This window comes from Heterocephalus glaber, unplaced genomic scaffold, assembly GCF_053883595.1.
Source record: "Heterocephalus glaber isolate CG9 unplaced genomic scaffold, H.glaber_assembly_v1.0 deba00001004, whole genome shotgun sequence".
Lineage (NCBI taxonomy): Eukaryota > Metazoa > Chordata > Mammalia > Rodentia > Bathyergidae > Heterocephalus > Heterocephalus glaber.
The window spans coordinates 1626231-1647393 of record NW_028258179.1 but is presented as its reverse complement, the minus strand read 5'-3'; the positions used below and the strand labels follow the sequence as shown (position 1 = coordinate 1647393).

The 21163-nt window shown below is 38.3% G+C and overlaps 1 protein-coding gene across 30 annotated transcripts in view; it reads right to left on the bottom strand.

The window, feature by feature from the left end:
• Mff (mitochondrial fission factor) overlaps positions 1–17193 on the bottom strand; it is a 33677-nt gene extending 16484 nt beyond the window's left edge. For 9 of the 30 annotated variants that reach the window (XM_013066798.3, XM_004867985.4, XM_021247022.2 and 6 more), the window contains exons 1-6: positions 16991–17193; positions 13869–13978; positions 12794–12964; positions 11651–11871; positions 9945–10114; positions 2019–2110 (exon numbers count right to left, since the gene is read on the bottom strand). In XM_013066798.3, the coding sequence (XP_012922252.2) occupies positions 2019–2110; positions 9945–10114; positions 11651–11871; positions 12794–12831 (521 nt within the window). In that variant the 5' untranslated portion in view covers positions 12832–12964; positions 13869–13978; positions 16991–17193. The remainder of the gene's footprint in view (positions 1–2018; positions 2111–9944; positions 10115–11650; positions 11872–12793; positions 12965–13868; positions 13979–16990) is intronic. The other 21 variants (XM_013066799.3, XM_004867986.4, XM_021247023.2 and 18 more) reach the window with 3 other exon arrangements.
• Positions 17194–21163: the final 3970 nt, after the last annotated feature.

The window sequence follows — 21163 nt, the reverse complement described above, 5'->3', positions numbered from 1 at the left end:
TCTTAACCCTTCCCGTTTGAGAAAGTCCTATCTCCCTACCTCCTATTGTCTTTTATTCTAAAAATTACATTCTCAAAACATGACATTTTCATTTTCTTAAACACCTACAAAGGCTAAAGAAAAAGAAAGGAAAAGCAAGTATTATTTAGCACTGTTAACTTTTTCTGTCATGAAGAACCAGTCAAAGTACTTATGGACCTAAACAATCAGTCGCTTCTTTACATACCAGAGAAGTTTACTAGAAGAAACCTTTGCTGCCTTACAAGAATATTAAGAAACCTTGAAAGAATATTACAAACAAACTAAAAACTTTAAGTGGGGCTGGGGATTTAGTTCAGTGGCACCGTGCCTGCCTCACAAGCGCAAGGTCCTGAGTTCGATCCCGGTACCAAAACCCCCCACAAAAACCAAAGAACAAAAACTTTAGGTGTACATTTAATCTACCTTAGCCATAAACTGTGTAGCTTTTTCACTATGTATTGGAAATATTCTGAAAAAATGAATTTTATGGGTTTGTTGACTTCACATCTTCAGGAAAACCCTAAAAAATTTACACAAGTAATGATTCAACCCTTCTGATAAATCTTTCCTAAAGAATATATATACCATTCTTGTCCCATATAATCCTTCAGAGTAACTGTAATTGCTCAATTGCTTTAGGAGACATTTCAAGTTCTCCAAGAAATCAGAGCAGTTAATAGTTTTCCCTTGCACCTAGCACACATGAATGGAATTTCAATAAAATAAACAAGCAATTTAAGCTGTAAGTTCACTGGCTGGTTGAAATGCAAAGCAAGGATAAAAATATGTGAAAAAAGTTCTCTTCTTATCTTGCACATTGAAGCCCCTGCCCCTATCAAAGTCCCTTCTGTAGCTCTATACTCTCCAGTCAGGCCCGAAGGAGAACATAACATGCTATCGTATATATGTGTAACTTACTATGATCTAATTACTTTGTATAAAAAAAAAAAAAAAAATCAAACGTTTTGCTTTCATAGTTCCCAGAAAAACTAACATGATGCTTGACATCACATACAGTTCCTGATGAGTTCATGAAAATTGACCAAAAATTAGTAAGAAATAAAAATCTATGTAAACAATCTAAATAATCTATTTTTTAAGAAAGCAGCATTGCCAGTGATTTAAGATTAAAAATCCTGACCAGTTTTCCAGAGATATTTTATTTGTAAAAACTGATTAATTTTAAGCCAGGCATGGTAGCCCATGTTTCTCCTTGGGAGGCAGGAGGATCGCTGCAAGTTCGAGGCCAGTCTGGGCTACATAGTGAGCTCAAGGCCAGCCTGAATTACATAGAGATGGCCTCAAAAAACCAAAGGAAAAACAAATGGATTAATTTTAATAAAATAATAAAAAGTACTTGCCTGATCTGAAACATGTTACAGTAGCTTTAAGATCAGTGTGTGATAATATAAAGGAATGAGAAAAGAGGGTTTAAACAAATAGTTCTTTAAACAACGTATGTGTAGTTTTTTAAAATAGAAGGGACCTAATAATTCAACAATCAGTAGGCAGAAAGCTAAAAACTACGCATGGACAGGAAGCTACTTCCACTCATCTGCGCTACACTGTTCATCACAGCTCACGAGACACAGGTGGGCTGGAAATGGCTGGTTTACAATCTAACGAGATTAAAACTTAGGGTAAAGACATCCTATTTGGTGTTTTCTTTTCTGATTTTTCAATCTACATGCCAAACATTTTTAAGACTGCATATAAGTGAGCAGTTATATTTATCAATTTGTCTTAAGTATATTTTATAGAAGATTCCCAGATAAACAAATCATACCTACAGAAGATTGTACACACACAGATGACATTACTGAAAAATTTTCACAACTGACAAAATGGCCAGACTATATAAAGTACTGCAAAAATGTACTGATGATATACATGTAAAACAAATTTCAAAAACTGTGCCAAGTTCTTTAGAAAAAGATGTGTACAGATAACATGCCAAGAAACTTACAAGGAAGACAGAGCTCAGTGGTTCTACTCACATAGAATCATTTCTGACCAGCTGTCCATTTTGGCGAACAGCATTTTCACTCATAGAGCGCTCTCTTTTTAGCCTGCCAACTGCACGGATCTGCTAAGGCACAAAGAAAAGGAATAGAAAATATTCTTAGTTATCTAGTAGCCGCTTTGCATCAAAGGAAGCTTAGTCCAAGGCTACCCAGAAAAAAATTAAAAGGAACCAAGAAAAAGCAATCAAGAATTGGCACCAGGCATGTGTATTAGAGACAGACTTGTCAAAAAACAAAACAAGACTCCTTAGTTATTATAAGGTGGGTACACTTAGGAACATGTTTACTTTTAGATAAAGGCTATTCGGGTTTCTTAAGTCTCAATTTTACTTGGCACAATTACAGTCATTTCTCAGCATCTGCAGGGGATGGATCCAGAAAACCCCCAGATGCCTAAACAGTCGGATGCTCAAGTACCTTATATAAAATGGCAACGTATCCTTACGCACACTCCCATACATTAAACCACCTCTAGCTTACTTATAATACCTAATGCAATATAATGTCAATGCTATGTAAAGAGCTGCTTTACCCTATTATTTAAGGAATACTGGCAAGAAAAAGAAAGTTTGTACTTTCTTTTCTGTACAGACACAAGCACCGTGAGCCTAACTGCACAGCATTATGAGGTGAATAAAGCGCGAACAATGGATGCTTAAGGGAGACTAAGGGAGGGTCTGTGAAAAATTTTTTTCTAAAAACAGAAGAGTCAGTTTGAAGCCTACTATACGAGCCTTTGAAGGTTAATCCAAAAATCAAAATTACTTTTAAGCAACTATGTATAAAATGTAACTGCTCCATAATCAAGTGTCATTTTACTCATACACAGTGAGCAATAGTGGCTTGGTTGGTGAGACTCCAAGTGATACTGGCCTTACCTACTGCAGAGTTCGGGTTGCTTTCCCTTAGGTAGAACAGCTTTTCCAAATGTAACAGGGTCAAAGGAAATGTCTACTAAATCAGAATCATTCTTACCACTAAGTGGTGAGAAATAAGATTAAGGACAAGAAATGATGAAACACAAATATGTCTCCACATAGCCCTGAAGCTTGATAATCCTAAGGCTACTGCTATTTTCACCATGTGAAATCTGATTAAAGCACAGCTTAGCAGGGATGCTAACTCTGACATTACTGCCATACTATAATTTCGAAGAATTTAGGGCATATTAAAATCCCCTGCTATGGGCTTATGCTCCAAGTTATATTTCATTGCTCACAATCTCTAGTCTGTGTCAAGACTACCTCCTCTTTAAGAATGTGTTCACAGGCCTCAGTATCTCCCTTCATACTTGTTCTTGTTTTCTGTGCAACTTTCACTGAAGAGGGAAAAGATGAGTTAAGGCACGCTGAACAACTGGGATAAACATCCTCTCCTCTCAAAACACGCTCACTGTCTAAAGTTTAACATAACTAGCAGTTGGGAGAACAGTTGAGCCAGCAATTTCGGCTGTGGGAAGGAACCGTGGGACAATGTGTCACAGTGAAGACCCCATGTCTGGGTTATGCTATGAAACCGTAGCCGTACAAAGAATGTGAGTATGCATCAAAGAATCTTCCATGGATCAAAGTGCACGGTATAAAATCACACAAGTTACTCACTCTCACTTCTCTCTAGACTTTTATTCTGTGCTCATTTCAATCCTAGCTCCTCTTTTTCACAGATAAAGAAGAAGGAGGCTAAACAAACCAACACCAAATTGTGATCAAACTCATATCCATCAGGTTCTTCATTTTCTGAGTCACTGCAAGACCCTGTGAGGTGCCTGGGGAGTCTTCTGCATTTGCTCTGGGCTCTGTCATGCAGTTAAGTGACTTGACTCATTACATTTCACAGCTATGGTCTTTGGCTTCTCGTCCTCGGGGTTGGTTGTCATTTAAGCTGTACTGGGCCATCATAGTGCACTGACAACCATCTTCTGCTTCACAACAGGATTACTAAACCTAGAGTTTTCTGTTAGACAATCACAGCTTTGTGTTACCCTTTAGCTGTGGCTTTGTAAGTGTAATCTCTGATAAGCTCGGCTCCTACACCCTGAGATCTGGCTGTACACTGTACATGAATGCTACAGAATTTGGCATCCTGTGGATGCCACTTGAGAACTTCTGTACATGGTTTACTGAAAATACTCATTACCTTTGCCCTTCTCTTCCAGAATCAAGTCAAGGTTTATACAGGTCCTTCCCAGTCATCCCTGACTGTTGATACTTCGTGGGTATATCTGGAGTTTGGTGTTCCTCTCAAGATTATAGAAATGGATGGCACTCTAGTACTTCTCTTTTTTGAAGGAGTTGCCAATTTGGGCGAAAGCTCTTAGAACCTGTCTTTTAGAGTCTGTTTTCTCTTCCTTTATCAATGGACTTCTCACGAGGCTCTAGGCATTTACTGTAGCTGATCTTTCAAAATACATTGCTACTGACAGATAATGGTGGAATTAAAATCTTTGGCTTAGTCACACTGCTCAAGGCTGTTTCCAATCTTTTGGCATCATTTTCCAATTCTTTTTCCTCATAGCTCTCCCTTTTCATCCTCTGGAAGATCTCTCCCTGGCTCCAGTTGACACCCCTTTCTGAGAGGAGGTAGCATCAGTGCCACGGCCTTCCCATTCACATTGCTGGACCCACTGTGAGAACCCTAAGATTTATCACAATCTGGGTATTTTCTAGTTTTATGTCCAGTTCACAGGGTTTATTGCATAGCTGCTTTATAATTCCCTGTAGGGAGAATTGCCAAGCCATGCTCTTGTCCTAGAGCTACTTTCCACATACGGGCAAAGATCAGACATATTGAAAGAGTTGATCAATTTCCACCCTCCCAACCAAGTCTCCAAGTAATACAAACTTCCAATGAGCCAGGGGATTATCTGTATCATGTTTTCAGCCCTCCTCATAGGCTCACTTGGATTCATTGAGCCCATTTAAGAACTTAAATGCAGATGCTCTCTAGGAATTCATCCCTTCCATCAGTCAGGCTTTTAAACAATTTCAGTATTTTGCAAAAAACTTTCCAGGTAGTCTTCTTTGTAATGTAGGCCAGTGGTTCTCAGCCAAGGGTGATTTGACCTAGGGAATGCCCGGAGACATTTTCTTTAAACTGTACTAAAATACACATAATATACAATTCCCAATTTTAACCATTTTTAGGTTAATTGCACAAATTTAATACGATTACAATGCTGTGCATCCATTACCACAATTTAGTTCCAGAGCATTTTTATTACTCCAAAAGGAAACCCCTCAATGTTTATGCAGTCACTCTCTTTTTTTTTTTTTTTGTATTAAATTCTTTTATTGGTACATTGTAGGTATACAACACAATTACATTTCTCATTGGGAATTGTACCTTTACATAATGCATCTTGGTTCTTATGTTTTCCCCATTCCTAGCCCTCCCTTCACACCCTCCACCCTTCCCTATTTACAAAGACTTTATTTCCATTTTTTCCATTTCTCATCATTTTTTCCTTTCCCTTCTTTCCTTTCCCCTGCCCCTCCCACTACCCCTACCCCTTTGGACCTTTTCTTCCTATTTTACATTATCGATTATTCATTCTAATCATTGGTACATTTTAGGTCTACAATATAATGACATTCATCATTGGAAATTTGCACCTTTACATAGTCTCTCTTGGTTCTTGTTTTTCACCTTTGCCCAGCCCTCCCTTCAACCCCTCCAGCCCTCCCTATTTACAAAGATTTTGTTCCTATTTTTCCATTTTCTCATATTAATCCCATTCCCGTCTATCCTTTCCCTTAGCCCTCCTACTTCCTTCCCCTTTGCCCCCTTTCTTCCTATTTCACATGACCTATTATACATTTAGTCCTTATTTACACTTTCAGTTTCTCACACCAGAGAAACTATTCGGTATTTACACATCTGTGTCCTATTTATTTCACTTAAGAGTATTGCCTCAATGTGCATCCACTTAGCTATAAATGTCTCTAATTTCTCATTTTTTATGGCTGAGTAGTACTCCATTTTATTAAAAAAACCACATTTTCTTTATCCAGTCTCCAGTTGATGGGCATTTGGGCTGTTTCCAAGTTTTAGCTATTACAAACTGCACGGCTATGAACATGGGCGCACATATATCACTGTGGTCTGATTCTTTTAATTCTTTGGGGAAGATCCCCAGCAGTGGAATAGCGGGGTCAAATGGGATTTCCAGTCCTAGTTCTTTGAGGTATCTCCATACTGATTTCCACAGTGCTTGCACCAGTCTACACTCCCACCAGCAGTGGAGCAGGGTTCCTCTTTCCCCACAGCCCTGCCAGCATTTGTTATTGGTTGATTTCATGATAGCAGCCATTCTTTCTGGAGTGAAGTGGAATCTCAGCGTTGTTTTCATTTGCATCTCTCGAATGACGAGTGACGTTGAACATTTTTTCATGTATTTATTTGCTATTTCTACTTCTTTGTCTGAGAAATGTCTGTTCATTTCAGATGCCCATTTTTGGATTGGGTCTTTAAATTTGGGAGATCTGATCTTTTTAAGTTCTTTATAGATTTGAGATAGTAGACCTTTGTCTGAGGAAGAGCAGGTGAAGATTTTTTCCCACATTGTGGATTGTCTCTTCACACTGCTGGTGGTTTCTCTTGCTGTGCAGAAGCTTTTTAATAAGAAGAGATCCCATTTGTTGATTGTTTGTGCTAGTTCATGGGCAACTGAGGTTTTGTTCATAAAATCTTTTCCTATACTGATGTCTTCAAGGGTTCTACCTAACCTCTGTTCCAACTGGTTCAGAGTTTCTATTTTAATATTTAGATCTTTAATCCATTTTGATTTTAGTTTAGTGCATGGTGAGAGATACAGGTCTAGTTTTAATCTTTGGCAAGTTGAAGCCCAATTTTTCCAGCACCATTTATTAAAGAGGCTATCTTTCCTCCAGTGAGGGTGTTTGGCTCCTTTATTGAAGATGAGATGGCTGAGTGTGTCTGGCGTTGTTTCTGCATCTTCTAATCTGTTCCACTGGTCCTCAAGCCTGTTTCTTTGCCAGTACCATGCTGTTTTTATCACAGTAGCTTTGTAGTAGAGTTGCAGGTTGGGGATTGTGATACCCCCTGCCATGTCTCTGTTACCTAGAATTGCTTTTGCTATTCTGGGTCTCTTCTTATTCCAAATGAATTTTTGGATTGTTTTCTCGAGGTCTATGAAGTATGCTGCTGGGATCTCAATTGGAATTGCATTAAATCTATATAGCAGTTTTGGAAGTATGGCCATTTTCACTATATTAATCCTTTCTACCCAGGATATACAGTCATTCTCACCCTCTTTCAATTCCTGGCAACCACTAATTTCTGTCTCTATGGATTCTGTTTCATGACACAGAATAACATGATATATGGCCTTTTCTGTTTGGTATCTTAAACTTCGCATGTTTTCAAGGTTCATCCATGTTGTACCACATATCAATACTTTATTCCTTTTTATTGAGTTATAGTCACTATATGGATATATCACATTTTGTTTACCCATTCTTCAGGTGATGGACATTTCCATTGTTTCCATTTTTTACTACTGGAGACATTTTTTTTTTCCCAGTACCGGGGATCAAACTCAGGACCTTGTGCTTGTAAGACAGGAGTGGCACCACTGAGCTAAATCCCCGGCCCTGGAGATATTTTTGATTGTCACGACTTGGAGGATGTAATTGGCATCTTGTAGTTGGAGATCATGAAAGCTGTTAAACATTGGAAGTGCAAAAGGACAGCCCTCTCCAGAACCAAGAGTCCTCCAGTTTAAAATGTCAATAGTGCCGAGACTGAGAAATCCTGGCATCTGATTAGTATAGAGCAGATCGTTCCAGGAACTCACCTATAGATTCTGAGTAGCATCTGAATCAGTTACAAGTACTCAGGACCTCACTGTCCTTCCACATCAGCCCACTTCTAGCAGCTGCAAGAACTCAGGCTCCCTCCTCTGCCCAATGGTTGGTCATCTTTTGAGAGCTACCTGACCTTCTACAAACGTGAAGTACAAACTATCATCTTTTCTTTCTTTTGGTTGTACTGAGGCCTGTGAACTGTTACATCATCAGCCCGCTCCCTGCTCCTTTTTAAGACAGGGTCTCGCTAAGTCACTAAGTTGCCTAGCTAGGCTAGAATTTGAGATTCTCCTGCTTTAGCCTTCCAGCCACTAAGCCCAACTTGCTTTCCTTTTAATAGTTAGCTGGTACTAATCTCAGAAACTCCTCTCTTGTGTCTCAAAATTTGGTTCCAGCTATAGAATTTGAACATTTTAATAAAAATATTTATATATATTGGGCTTTTAACATGAATTTTCAAAAGAAGTTTATGTACTTGGCATTATTTTTATCTTTAGTTCATAGATAACTCTTAGAATTGTTAAATAACTTGACCAAAATTATGTGGTAAGTGGCAAGGTCAATGTTCAAGCTTAGATCAAATTCTCAACTTAAAGAGTCTTTTGTTTCAGTGCTACACACTCTAGGCATTTATCACATTTGACTAAATAACACAAATAATGCAAAAGTGAGCCCCAAATAGTCTCTTAAGGCAATCTTGTCAAAACTTTTCTTCATTTAGTTTTAATCATTCAGGAAAGTGCTTAGATTGCTTTTAATCAGTCATTTGCACTGGGTAGGCAAATGTCTAAAACAGGTAGGGGGAGCAGAAAGATCAAAAGAAAAAAACCCAATAAACAGCCAAGAAAGCATCTCTCTCCTGGCAGAAGCCTTACTCTGGAGAGCTGGGAAGCCAGACTTCTAGCTGGGAGAATGCTGGGCACCCTGTGTTCTATACAGCCATTTTCACGGCTTTCGTTATACTGTGCTATTAAGAAGTCTACATCCTTTGTGAGCTGGTGCTTTCCCCTTACATCTCTGTCCTGCTGTGGTGAGGCAGAATAAACTTTCTGAGAGTGAGAACTAAGGGCATTCACCCTTATGCCACATACAGTGTCTTCACAGGAGCTCAAGAAAAAAAAAAAAGGTTTAAATAAAAGTTTGCAAGTATCTTGATGTCTAGTGCCTAAACCCTCAACTTCTGTGATTTTCACTAAGCAAAGTACCTAGAATGTTCAAACTGGCACTTTCGGGCATTTTACACCTCAATTACTTCAGCAGAAACTTAGAATCTAAAAAACAGCAACACCTACAACTGGAAAGTTGCTTTGCCCTAGCTTATATGAGAGCTTAAGCCTCTTTGGAAAGGACTATGTGAAGAATGAAAAGGTACACAGGGAGAATCAATATTAATAAAAAACATGTTTGCACACTGTTTTATACCACCCTCATGAGAATATGTTAAAGTTCAGAAGTGTAATGAAAAATAGCCAATTACAGAAATCATCAAGAAGAAGCTTGTAGGGCTCAGTGGTGCCACCACCTGCTTCGAAATGAAAGGTCCTGTGTTCAATTTCCAGTACCAAAAAAAAAGAAAGAAGTTTCTAAAGACTGTTCTTGAGTAACCAGCAGAGGCAAGATTTGAACTCTACCAGTTAACAACTTATTAGTCCATATGGCTAACAACACAGGTACTAATGGTACTTGTGATTCACCAAGTAACTGGGTAGAAACAATTCATTTAGTAGCAAGAGTGGGTACTGTTTGACAGACTAACTTTGTAACAAAACGATGCATTCATTTCCTCCTCTTAAAAGACTTCACAATTTTCTCTTCATTACTTAAAATATAGTCATACATACATATCTTTAAGTTTACACAAATGACAGTATTTTCCTCAAAATTTTTATTTGATGCATAATAAAAATAGTAGCATAATTATTTACATAATTTATAAATCAGAATTGATAGTAATCAATATTCCAGGTAGAAAGCTTCCAACACATACGACTAGTGATATGATTCATTGACTCTCAACTCCTTTTTTACTTGTTTATATTCTTTCAAATTTAATAGACGTTAAAACTCTACTTACTTCATCATTTTGAGGGGGTGGAGGAGGTCTTTCTAAGTCCAGAAAATCTAGTGGTCTTTCACTTAGCGTAAGTACACGAGGTGGTGTTTTTAGTGCCAGAGGCTTTAAAGGAGTTGACTGAATAAGGTCAAGATCTGCTGGTCTTGAAAATGAAATGTCTTCATTATTTCCTAGAAGGAAAAACAAACAGCAATTTCAACAACAACAACAACAACAAAAAAGGGAGATATTTAAAAAAAGTTTTGTTAAAATGTATTTTTCTTCTTTCTCTTTTATACTATAACCTATGCAATAGGATTTGCTTCTTTAAAATTACCTTTTTAGCTGGGCATGGGAGCACACGCCTGTAATCCCAGCACTCTGGGAGGCTGAGACAGAAGGACTGCAAATTTGAGCTCAGCCTGGGCAACTTTACAACTCAGGGAGACCCTGTCTCAAAACTACATTTTCAGCTTAAGAACTGGTATTTCATTAATATTTAACATTGTGGTACACATATTAAAAAGAAATTATATAATACACACATGACAAAACCAAACCAAAGCCAGTATTCAGATATATAAAAACTTATAGGGCTGGGGATTTAGCTCAGTGGTGTCGCCACCTGCCTCACAAGCACAAGGTTCCGAGTTCGATCCCCGGTACCAAAAAAACAAAAACAAAACACTCTTATTATTTAACACCCAATTTTTCAAATTGGCCAAACATCCGAATAGACAGTTCAAATAGCCAAGATATACAAATGACCAAAAGCACATGGATGGATGCGCAAAATGATTAACTATCAGGGAAATATAATTAAAATCACAAGGAAACACCATTATATGCCCACTTGAACAACTAAATTAGAGACTGACAATACAAACTTAGCAAAGATGTGGGGCAAATGAAACTCTGATATGTCACTGATGGGAATGTAACACGGTATAAAAATTTGGAAAGTAAACTGCCATTATTTGAAAAAGTTAAATTTATAACCCAGTAATTTTACTTCTAAAGAAGACCTAAGTCCTCATAAAGTCTTGTACATGAATATTCACAGCAGCTTTATTCCTAAGATCTCCCAAAAGGAAGTCACTCAAATGGCCATCAACGGGTAAATGGATAAACACAGTAATGCTATACCCACCCAGTAGGACATTACTCAGTACTAAAATGGAATGAGTAGTTGAGATTTTATATATATATATATATATATATATATATATATATATATATATATAAAACAATATGGAAGAACCCTAAAAACATTACACTGAGCAAAAGGAGCCAGACAAAGCAAGATGCACTGTACTTTCCCATTTATATAAAGTTCCAAGGAAGACAAATCTAGTCTCTGGTTATAGAAAGGAGGTTATGTTTGCCTAGAATTGAAGGGTAGGAACTCATAGGTAAAGGCACACGGGAACCTTCTGGGGCAGGGTTCTGTAATCCTGACTGTGGTGATTACGTGACTGCATACGTTTGTCAAAACTCATAAAAGGTGCACTTTAAAATGTGTATATTTTATGTGTGTAAAACTTCAACAATCTGTTGAATTACTTTTAACTGCTTAAAATTTCAACTATTATAATCAATAGAAATTCTGAAAATGTAAGTTGCATTTCCCAACCCATTTTCTAATAATATTTTCTAAATCCCCAAGTTTTATAAAAATATATAAAATAAAGATGTGTTAGGCAAATTCTTCAGCAAATGTGAAATACCTGCTACAACAATCCTCTCTGGAACTTGCATTATCACACTAGCATTTGGAACTCCTTCTTGGAATCCTTGTTCCAGGTCAGCATTTGGTGGTGCTACTTTTAATTTTTCTGGGACCCTCATTCGCTGACTAATACCTTCGGTGTATTCCATTTCATACTGAATTCGACTAATTTCTGCCATCTCAGCAGCAGTGGGAGAAGGAAACGCTGCCACACTAACCCTGTGGGAGAAAAACATAAAGACCAGGATGACTGAGTGAGAAGCAAAAGGAAACTTCTCATTTGCAAGTCTCGAATACATACCAAAAAATAAAAGACTGAAGAAAATGGTTTCTCCAACATAATGCTTTCTTAACTTAATAGCTGAAATTAGCTGAGACTACTGCTTAGAAACAAGTTTAAAAATTATTGTAGAACTACAATATACATGTGCACACACACATACACATACTCTCTTCAGCATAAACAGATATACATGCTGCTCATAACTCAAAAATGCCTGAAATAAAATTTAAATTAAAAATGCTTAATCAGGGCCGGAGGGTTTAGCTCACTGACAGAGCGCTTACCCAGCATGCATAAGGACCTGGGTTTGATTCCCAGCACTGAAAACAAAAAACTTTACTACTTGAGAGAAAGCTGCTTGGACTTTATAAAAATGAAATTAAAAATTGCATCATGCATGAAAAGCCTTTAAATGATGACAACCAGACTCAAAAGGTAAATATGGTTAATTCTAAATTTTTTTAAAAGATGCAACCCTCTTAAAATCATAAAATATAAATTAAAACCTCTTACTGAACATATATTTGATGACAGATACAATGAATATCAAATATATCATTTGTATTAATAAATTTCTGACATGCATCTTTGAAAGGTTAAAAGTTTTACATTATTAATTTATTACATAGTTATCTGTTTTAAGCATCAAATGCCTTTGGAATAAAGACAGCATAAATGCACTGAGTAACCTTCTAAACTGGAGAGAAATTCACGATCTCAGGGAAATGCAGTAAAAAAATGCTGCCCCCAAATACAAAATAAAAGCATGAAGGAGCATGGTAGGCCTACGTCAACAGCTTTCAAGCCAATGTCTCTCAAACCTGTAATACCAGCTCAACTGAAAAAAATGTCACTGACCTTCCTAGTGGTGTGTCACTGCTTGTTCTTTTACTCATTTTAATACAGTAAAGACACGCCTACAATAGCTATTAAAACACTGCTACCCTGCAGTTCAGTTTACTTTACACAATTCCCCTACAGATCTGAACTTTTTTGGAGGTGTACATAACACGGACACTGCTTTTCCAGCTGTAAGAAAGAAAGAATAAAAATCAGTATTTCAACAATTCATTTCATGTGAAAACTATGATTAAAGGTAAGTATCTATATAAAATTGCTTTTGCATTTGAAAATGGCTTGGGACTTGATCTGAGAAACTAGTTTTCAAATCTCTCCTAAACAGTTATTCCATAGTACCTCAAAAATCATAAACATGCCCTTAAGAAATAGTCACTGTTTTATGATTTTTTGCAAACAAAGAAAAGCTCTATTAAATGTTTATACAAATGTGACGTCAAGTTAGGAAAAAAAAAACCTAATACTGCCATAAAACCAATCTAATCACATATTCCGAATGGAGGAAAAAAACTTTACTTTTTAAGACTAAATACAAATGACAAAATCATGAAGAGAATGCAAAGGATAAAAATGAATGCATTTGAGGTAGCCTAAAACTAATGTGTAAGTAATGGTTTCCTAAAAAGAAAATAAACATCAAAAATCAAATTATGGCCGGGGATTTAGCTCCGTGGTTCTGTCTCCTGCCTCGCAAGCGCAAGGTCCTGCGTTCGATCCCTGGTACCAGAAAAAAAAAAAAAAATCAAATTATACTAACTATGCAGTAAAAGATATTATATATGTATATGTAAGTTAAAGATAATAAAAAATTAAAGACAGCATCAATGTCTTAATCTCAGCTGGGGTTATTTCTTAATCTCCAAGTCAAAGATGTACTCCACACCTTACATCCCACCTGAGATGCTTCGGAGAATTCTCAGAGCTTGCTTAGTGAGCTAAGCTTTGACAACTGGTTTGATCTGGACTGCTAACTAGCTTCTTTTATTCTTTACCAAAATGCCTGAAATTTAAAGATTTGGCATGCAGATGGTTTAAAGACTAAGAAAACAGAGCCAAAAGAGAACATTTTACTCACAAATGTGTACCAAGTACCACTTGCTACTGGCACTATCTGTTTCTGTGCTTCATATTAAATCCTTAACTTGCTTCACTGTGTATGGGCTGGACTTGGAGCCACTGGTGTCCCTGTGAGAGAAAAATGGGACAATTGAGAAAGTAGAGGATACAAATATTACAGATTCAGCTGGAAATTCTCCAAATGATAAAAGTCACAAAGATACACAACTTTATACCACAGTCTCTCCCTGAAACTTAGCAAGACCTTGTCTCAAAACAAAAAAATAAATAAGAGAGCCTGGGAATGTAGCTCAGTGGCAGAGTGTACCTAGGTATGATCCGGAGCACCAAATAAGTTTATCAACAACTTCAGTCCCATAGACAGGGCCTTGCTCATTATGGGAGCCAAGATAAAAGACCATGTCTACCATTGTTTCTGATTAGTATATGGAAAAATGTGGTGGATGAAAAATGTTTAAATTAGCCTAATACTTTTACAAAAGAGACATAAACATATTGATTACATTTTCATTTACTTAAAATGTTTTTTTTAAAATTGAACCAGTAATAAATTCATGGGATACAAAGTACATAAGAATATGGAGAAAATGGCCTGGCACGGTGGTGCATGCACTCAGGAGGTTGAGGCAGGAGGATCACTGTGAATTGGAAGCCACTCTGGGCTACATAGTGCGTTCAAGGCCATAGCAAGAGTGTGTCTCAAAAAACCAAACCACAAAGAACATAGAGAAAATGAAGTGCCCCATCATTCTTATTATCAATTACTCAGGTCCCCATAGGCAACTTCCATTTATCTATCTTTGTGCATCATTCTAGATGAAATGTTTTTCAAATAGTGTTTATATCTGAAGCATAGTAAAAGCTTATATTCAGAAGAACTCTGAAAAGAAATATCTGAAAAGAATTAAAACACTAGGACATTATAAACTGAAGTTTGATAATGCAAGAGACATAAATTGCTAGAACGTCATTTCTTTGAAATGTGCCAATTTCCCATTTCAGCACTGTATTTTAGTCTTCTTACTAACTTTCCACTAGCACAGCCCAAGGGTCTCAACATTTCATTCTATAACAACATCTTTTCTTATGATTCTCTGAATTTGCAAAGAATCATGAACTTAGAATACAAAGGTGCATACTGAAGACAACTTCTAGAAAAGGCCCAAGTGTCCTGCAGTTGAATTATCTAAACTTAAAAAGCAAATGGAACTTTTCTATTAAAATTTAACACTACTGTTTCAGTTATTGGGTTTTGTTTTGGTTTTCTGTGTTTTTTTTGCTTAAATAAAAAGATCAGAATCTAATTATTTTTATCCCTCACTGTTCTATGGCACTCTGGATAGTAGCTTTTAGCAATAAATCAACTTCTCTTTTGAAGTTAACATATTAGTTGCAGAAGCTTAGCATCTACAAGGCAACCTGTGCCTGATCATTCCTGTTACACAACCACCAAGACAAACTCCTCCTTAGAATCATAGCAAACTTCAGATTTCCTCCTTCTAAGCTCAGTGGTCCCCAAATGTCTGCAATATTTACCAACTTCAGGTTTTCCCCTGTATTCACAATACATTTATTCTAAGTTATACTTTCTTTCTTCTTTAATTTGATTTTTTAAATAAATGTATTTTAAAAGGAAATTTTACATTACTACCTTAAACCCTGGACTTGGCGTACATAAATATATGTAATAAAAACATGACTATCACAAAAAACCCCCGTCCACATATCACCTGTAGTTCAGTCACACATCACTGGTGGAAAATCCACCAATTGTGGGACACGGAGATTCAAGTCCAACTTTCCACATCAGAACAATGGGCCCTATAAAGTCCCAGAAAACAATCTGGATCAAATTGACTGTGGTAGCAAAATTTTATATTAATTCTCCAATTACAACAAAAGAGCCTAATTCTCTCATATTGTGTGAATGTAGTTCAAGGTTTTTATCTAGGTCATTCTGTTACAGTCCTTTCTAAGCCACTGTACTTCAAGAATGGGTGTGTTGGGAAAACAGGGCTGAAGCGATCCCAGGTTAATTTCATCTTTCAAGAAAAGTTACTGAAAACTTTGAGAAGTATCTATTGACCACAGAAAAGTTTCAACACCAGCAGGGAGGCGCCTACAGCTAAACTTTGTAATCCTAAAATGGGGTAGCTCTATCAGACAGGAAGGGGGACAACACATCATTTCCTTTGGAAAAAATAACAACACCAATTCACAAGCCTTTGAAACCAAAAAGACAGCAGCCCCCCAAATCATTTAACGGCACGGGGAAAGCCGACTAAGTACAACTGATGTCGTCCTCATTTCTCCAAGAGTTTTTCTTTGGGGATTTCATTAGCCAACGAGAATGAAATCGAGGCAAACACAACTGTTTTTCACCCAGGGAAAGAAAACATTCAGGATCCTTCGAAGTCTCTCGGTGAGAGGCCTGCAAACAACGGATTCGATATTTGGCAAAGCTTTCCCTTTTCATCCTCTGCAAATAAAAGACGCCGGCTCTTCTGAAAAGCGCTCTGGCCTGGAGAACGCCGCTCGTTTCAACTTGGTGGGACGCACCTGGGGCTTCCTCTGCCATGGGGGGGGGGGGGGGGGGCTCGTCCTACAGACGAAGGTCAGGGCCTCCAGGGACCGGGACCCCGGGCTTCCCCGCTCGCATCCCCGCCGCGGATGCCCCAGCTTCCGCCAGGCCTTTCTTTTCCAGCACTGCCTTCTACAAAACTGAACAAAAGGCTCCTCCTGAACACAGCAGGTTCAAGGTCGTGCTGTAAGCTGTCAGGGCCTCAACCGGGCAGGAGGAGGGGAAGACAACCCGCCAAACTCACTGGCTCTCCGCCCGCTGCCCAAGCCCCGAACTCGTTTTCGGTCAGTACAGCCCGAACTTATTCACAAAACCCACTGCCCAACTAGAAAGGGACACGAGGCCGGCCGCAGACACTCTCAGGGCAGGCGCTCCTCCCCGGATGCAGAGGGGTCGGCAGGTCCTGAACAAGAAAGGCCGCGGCCGACTGGCCCGGGATCGGGACTCAGCCGCGACGACGGAGCGGGGGTCACTGCCCGGCGCTGGGCCCGGAGGCTGGCCTCGGAGACAGTGTCGGGTCGGGAAGAGTCGGCACTCACCCCTGGGCCCTCCGCAGAGTCCCGCAGAGGGCCGCCGCCCGCCGGCTCCCGGGGCACTCTCACAGGCCGTTCGTTGGACGAGTGCCTGCAAGTAAGCAACCCGGGCAAGGCACCCGCGGAGCGGGCCAGGACAGACGCGGAACGTCCGGGACTGTCCCCTCTCACCAGCCGTAGCGGAAATAGGTTTGTGGTCATGTGACGAAGAGAGGGCGGATCTACGGTTCACGCACAGAGAGGGGAACCAGTGAGACAGGGTGAGGGAGACATTTTTGTTGTGGGCAAAGTGCATCCTCGGGGGATAACGCTGGAGGTACTCAGGTTTGGTTCCCACTTAGGAATTTTTAGTGATCTTTAATAACCTCGCGTTTGCAAAGCACACCTTCGGGAACCAGTTAACCTAACTTTTTTTGGACTACCTGCATCGAGATTTCTATGATGTGAAGCCCAAGAATCAGACCACTTAACCCAACTTGGGAGTGAGTTTTAGGCGCCCTACATTTGATTAGTCCTTAAACCCTCCAGTGAGGGCCAAGGGAAGGGTGATTTCCTGGTGGTTAGCAGCCTTGTTTAGCTTTCTGAGACTCTTGCCTTACCAATGCGATTTCAAATTTTGTATATTCTCTACCAATTCTGTACATTTCAAATTTTTTGAATTATTGTCTGTGAATGAGGAGCATTGGTATCATTAATGTGAAACATCAGAACATATGGCCCATAATTTCCATAATCCATAGGCTTCATTAGAAGAATGAACACTTCATTAGAAAAGCAAAGATAGGATTAGATTCTTCACATGAAATTTTAAGAAAGTACTCATAATAATACAATTTTTAAAAATCCTAAAGTGACATGTTCAGCCTCACTGATAATGAGCAAAACATCGGTCAAAATGATGAGGCAGGCAAAAATGCAAAAGAACAGTAATTCATATTACATTGTCAATGCAGCTGAAAATTCTAATGACCTTACTAGAGTATGAAAGGGTTAATATTTTGAATCCTTTAATTCTGTAACTTTTTTTTAATGAGATTTATCCTCAGGGAATATGTGAACAAATGTGAACTACCATATTTATAAAATGACAATAACAAAACTAAATTAATTGGGCATCAGTTCAGGATGCGTTGACTTTCTATAGCCACACAATGGACTCTGATCCAAATGATGGTTTGTTCTTGTCTTCTGATGTGAAAATCTGTCCACAACATATTAAGCTAAAAAAACCCCGAAAACCAGAAAAACAAAAACTAATAGCAAAGTGTGGTTTTACCTCATTTTGTTTAAAAAATATTTATATAAAAGGATTCTGGAATGGTATACATCTCCACTACCTCTGTGTTGTCCATTGTTTTCACGGTGAACATCTATTATTTTTAAAAGCCAAGATAAATTTATTTCTATTTTGAAAAAAATGAAAATGAGTTACCATTTTTTCAATTTTATTTTGACAAAACAATAATATTTTAAGTATAATTACAGAAATATCAGTACAATATGTTGTATTTTGTCTGGATGTAACAATATAAAATATTCAATATATTTTAAATATCTTTCATCTTCATTATATAGTAAATATTAAGTTTAGTAGCAGTAAGTTACATTTGATATATAGAAACATCTCTGTAAGTTAGCAATAAAATTCAAATTTAAACATTTTAATACTCTTATAAATAAATTAATAATGTTTATATTTCAGAAACAAAGAACTCTGAGAAATTGGTTGTTTTAGCACACTGAAATTCCGAGGCTGAAGCCCCCATTTTATTTATTTTTTTGGTACCGGGGATCGAACTCGGGTCTTTGCACTTGTGCAGCAGGCAGAAAAACCACTGAGCTAAATCCCCGGCCCAAAAGTCTTTTTTATTTACTTAATTTTTTGGTACTGGAGATTGAACTTGGGACCTTACGCTTTCGAGGCAAGCGCCAGAACCACTGAACTAAATCCCCAGCCCTGAAGCCCCCATTTTAAAAGAAACAAGTTACTTACATTTTACCTATAAAGTTAAACCTTTAAAACTTCGTAAGCTACTCATAAATATCTGGAAAACAACCCATGAGCTGTATTTTAATGCTCACTGTTCGGAATGTGCTGAACAGTTGTTCATATGGCTTCGCTGGCATGAAGGTTTTAGCATGAATCGTCTTCCTCAGAAGTGAAATACTGATGAGAGGGTGAGCACAGATGAGGCATGGGGACAAGCAGAGGCCTGGTTCTCGGCATCAGCACCAATCTGAGGCTTCATTAGGAGTAACAGTGGATTACCTTGAGGTCATCTGAGTTTGGACTTTTTAAAAGAGGCGAAGATGGTGTGATTGTGGCCCGTTTCTTGGGTGTTTGGCTAGAGCGGCTCTTCGCAGTCTTCAGAGTGCATCAGAATCTCGCGGAGGCCTCGTTAAAGCACAGATCTGTGGCCTCTACCCACAGAGTTTCTGATTTTCAGTCTAGAATGGGCCTAGAATTTGCATTTATACCAAGTCCCCGGGGATGCTGATGCTGATGCTGATGGGGACCAGCTGGTCCTCTTGCCGCAGCAGAATACAGTTACAACAATAGATCTCTTTAGGGAAGGAATGGCTTACTGTTAGGCGAATCTAAGTACATGATCTAAATAAATAAAACGCTGCACATCTTAATATTGATGTAAAAATGGCTTGGCCGCAGTTACGTGAGCAGTGAAGAACATAAACCACATCGCTGTTCCAGGGTCCCATTTTCCCTTACAAAGCAGTTGAGATGGGAGCAAGAGCCTGAATGTAATTATCAGCACCACCAGTTCCCCCTCAGGTGGACAAAGAAGCACCCTGAAAACTTCATGTCATGATGTCCGGCCTCTAAGACCCATCAGATAGTGCCACTGTCACATATACATAGTTAAAAGTGTTTTGTACATCTTTGTTTTCTAAATATTGTCCAGACCTTAGCTCCTGAGGTGCCGAAGAGAAGCTAGGGGCCTTGGACTTTCCCTGGATATAGATCTTACTATGAACTGCTGAATTATGATGATGAAATATAAAAATAATAAGGGAAGAAACGGAGGGGACAGAAACATGGCATTGTTTTTGTTTGGTTTTGTTGATGGGCACTGAAGCCAGGGTCTTGCGCACCCTAAGCACACACTGTACCCCTGAACTCCATCCCCAGGCCCTAAGTGTGATTCTTAACAGAAGCAGTAAGTTATCTCTCAGTGAGTTTTTAGATTAGGAACAGGTTTCTTTTCTATCTCCCTCTGTTTCTCTTTTAGTGTCTAATTTATAACCTTCCCCAGGACATCAGCTTGGTGTTGAAGAAAATGCTTGTTAAATTGAACTAAGTAACCTTGGGAATGTATCAACACACTGAAAAGCAAGTTTTAAGACATACAGTTGCCAAATGAGACAGTTTGTACATGAAGGTTTTTACACAATGGTTTCTCTCAATATGGTTTTAAGAATATACAACACAAAGAAAAAAATTTTTACACAGGAAAAATTAGAAAGTAGTAAAAGGAACAAATCTGTAAAATCAAGTAATGAAATATTTAGAGCAAAAATAAAAATATTCTCAGCTTGATCTGCCAACAAATCCCTAACATTATTCCATGGCTTATTGATCTACTGTACCCAATTATATTAGGTATGCACCAACATTGACAGGGATGAGGATAAAGTGCACATCTAGTAAGTAGTGTCCTTGTCTCCCTCTTTCTTTCTTTCTTTTTCTTTCTTTCTTGTGTGTGAGTACATTGCAAAAGAAAAGCTAAGTCTGACATATTTCAGAGTATGTGTGTAGTAACATCCTATTACAATTAATTCACTAAAGGTAAACAATTTATCCCCTTTGTGTACAGACAAGCTATATTGGTACAGTGAAATAAATTCAATGAACAGACTAACAAAACTCTTTAAAGAAATATAAAACAAAGCCATATATTATTTCCTGGACTACTCTGGTTCCACCTAGGGAACCCACTTTTGGCCTTAGTTTTGGGTATGTTTGAATGATTCTGGAAGATCCATGAACCTCAGTTCAATTCTGTGTTTCCTCAGGCCTTATGTTATTCAACCCATCTGAAAGTCCAGTTCTGTTCATGATGCTTCAGTGTTCTACATATCCACAGCTCTTCTACCTGAGGTCTAAAATTTCAGGAAGGAGGTAGTAGGGCAATATAAGACCATTTTAGCTTTACTAAACCC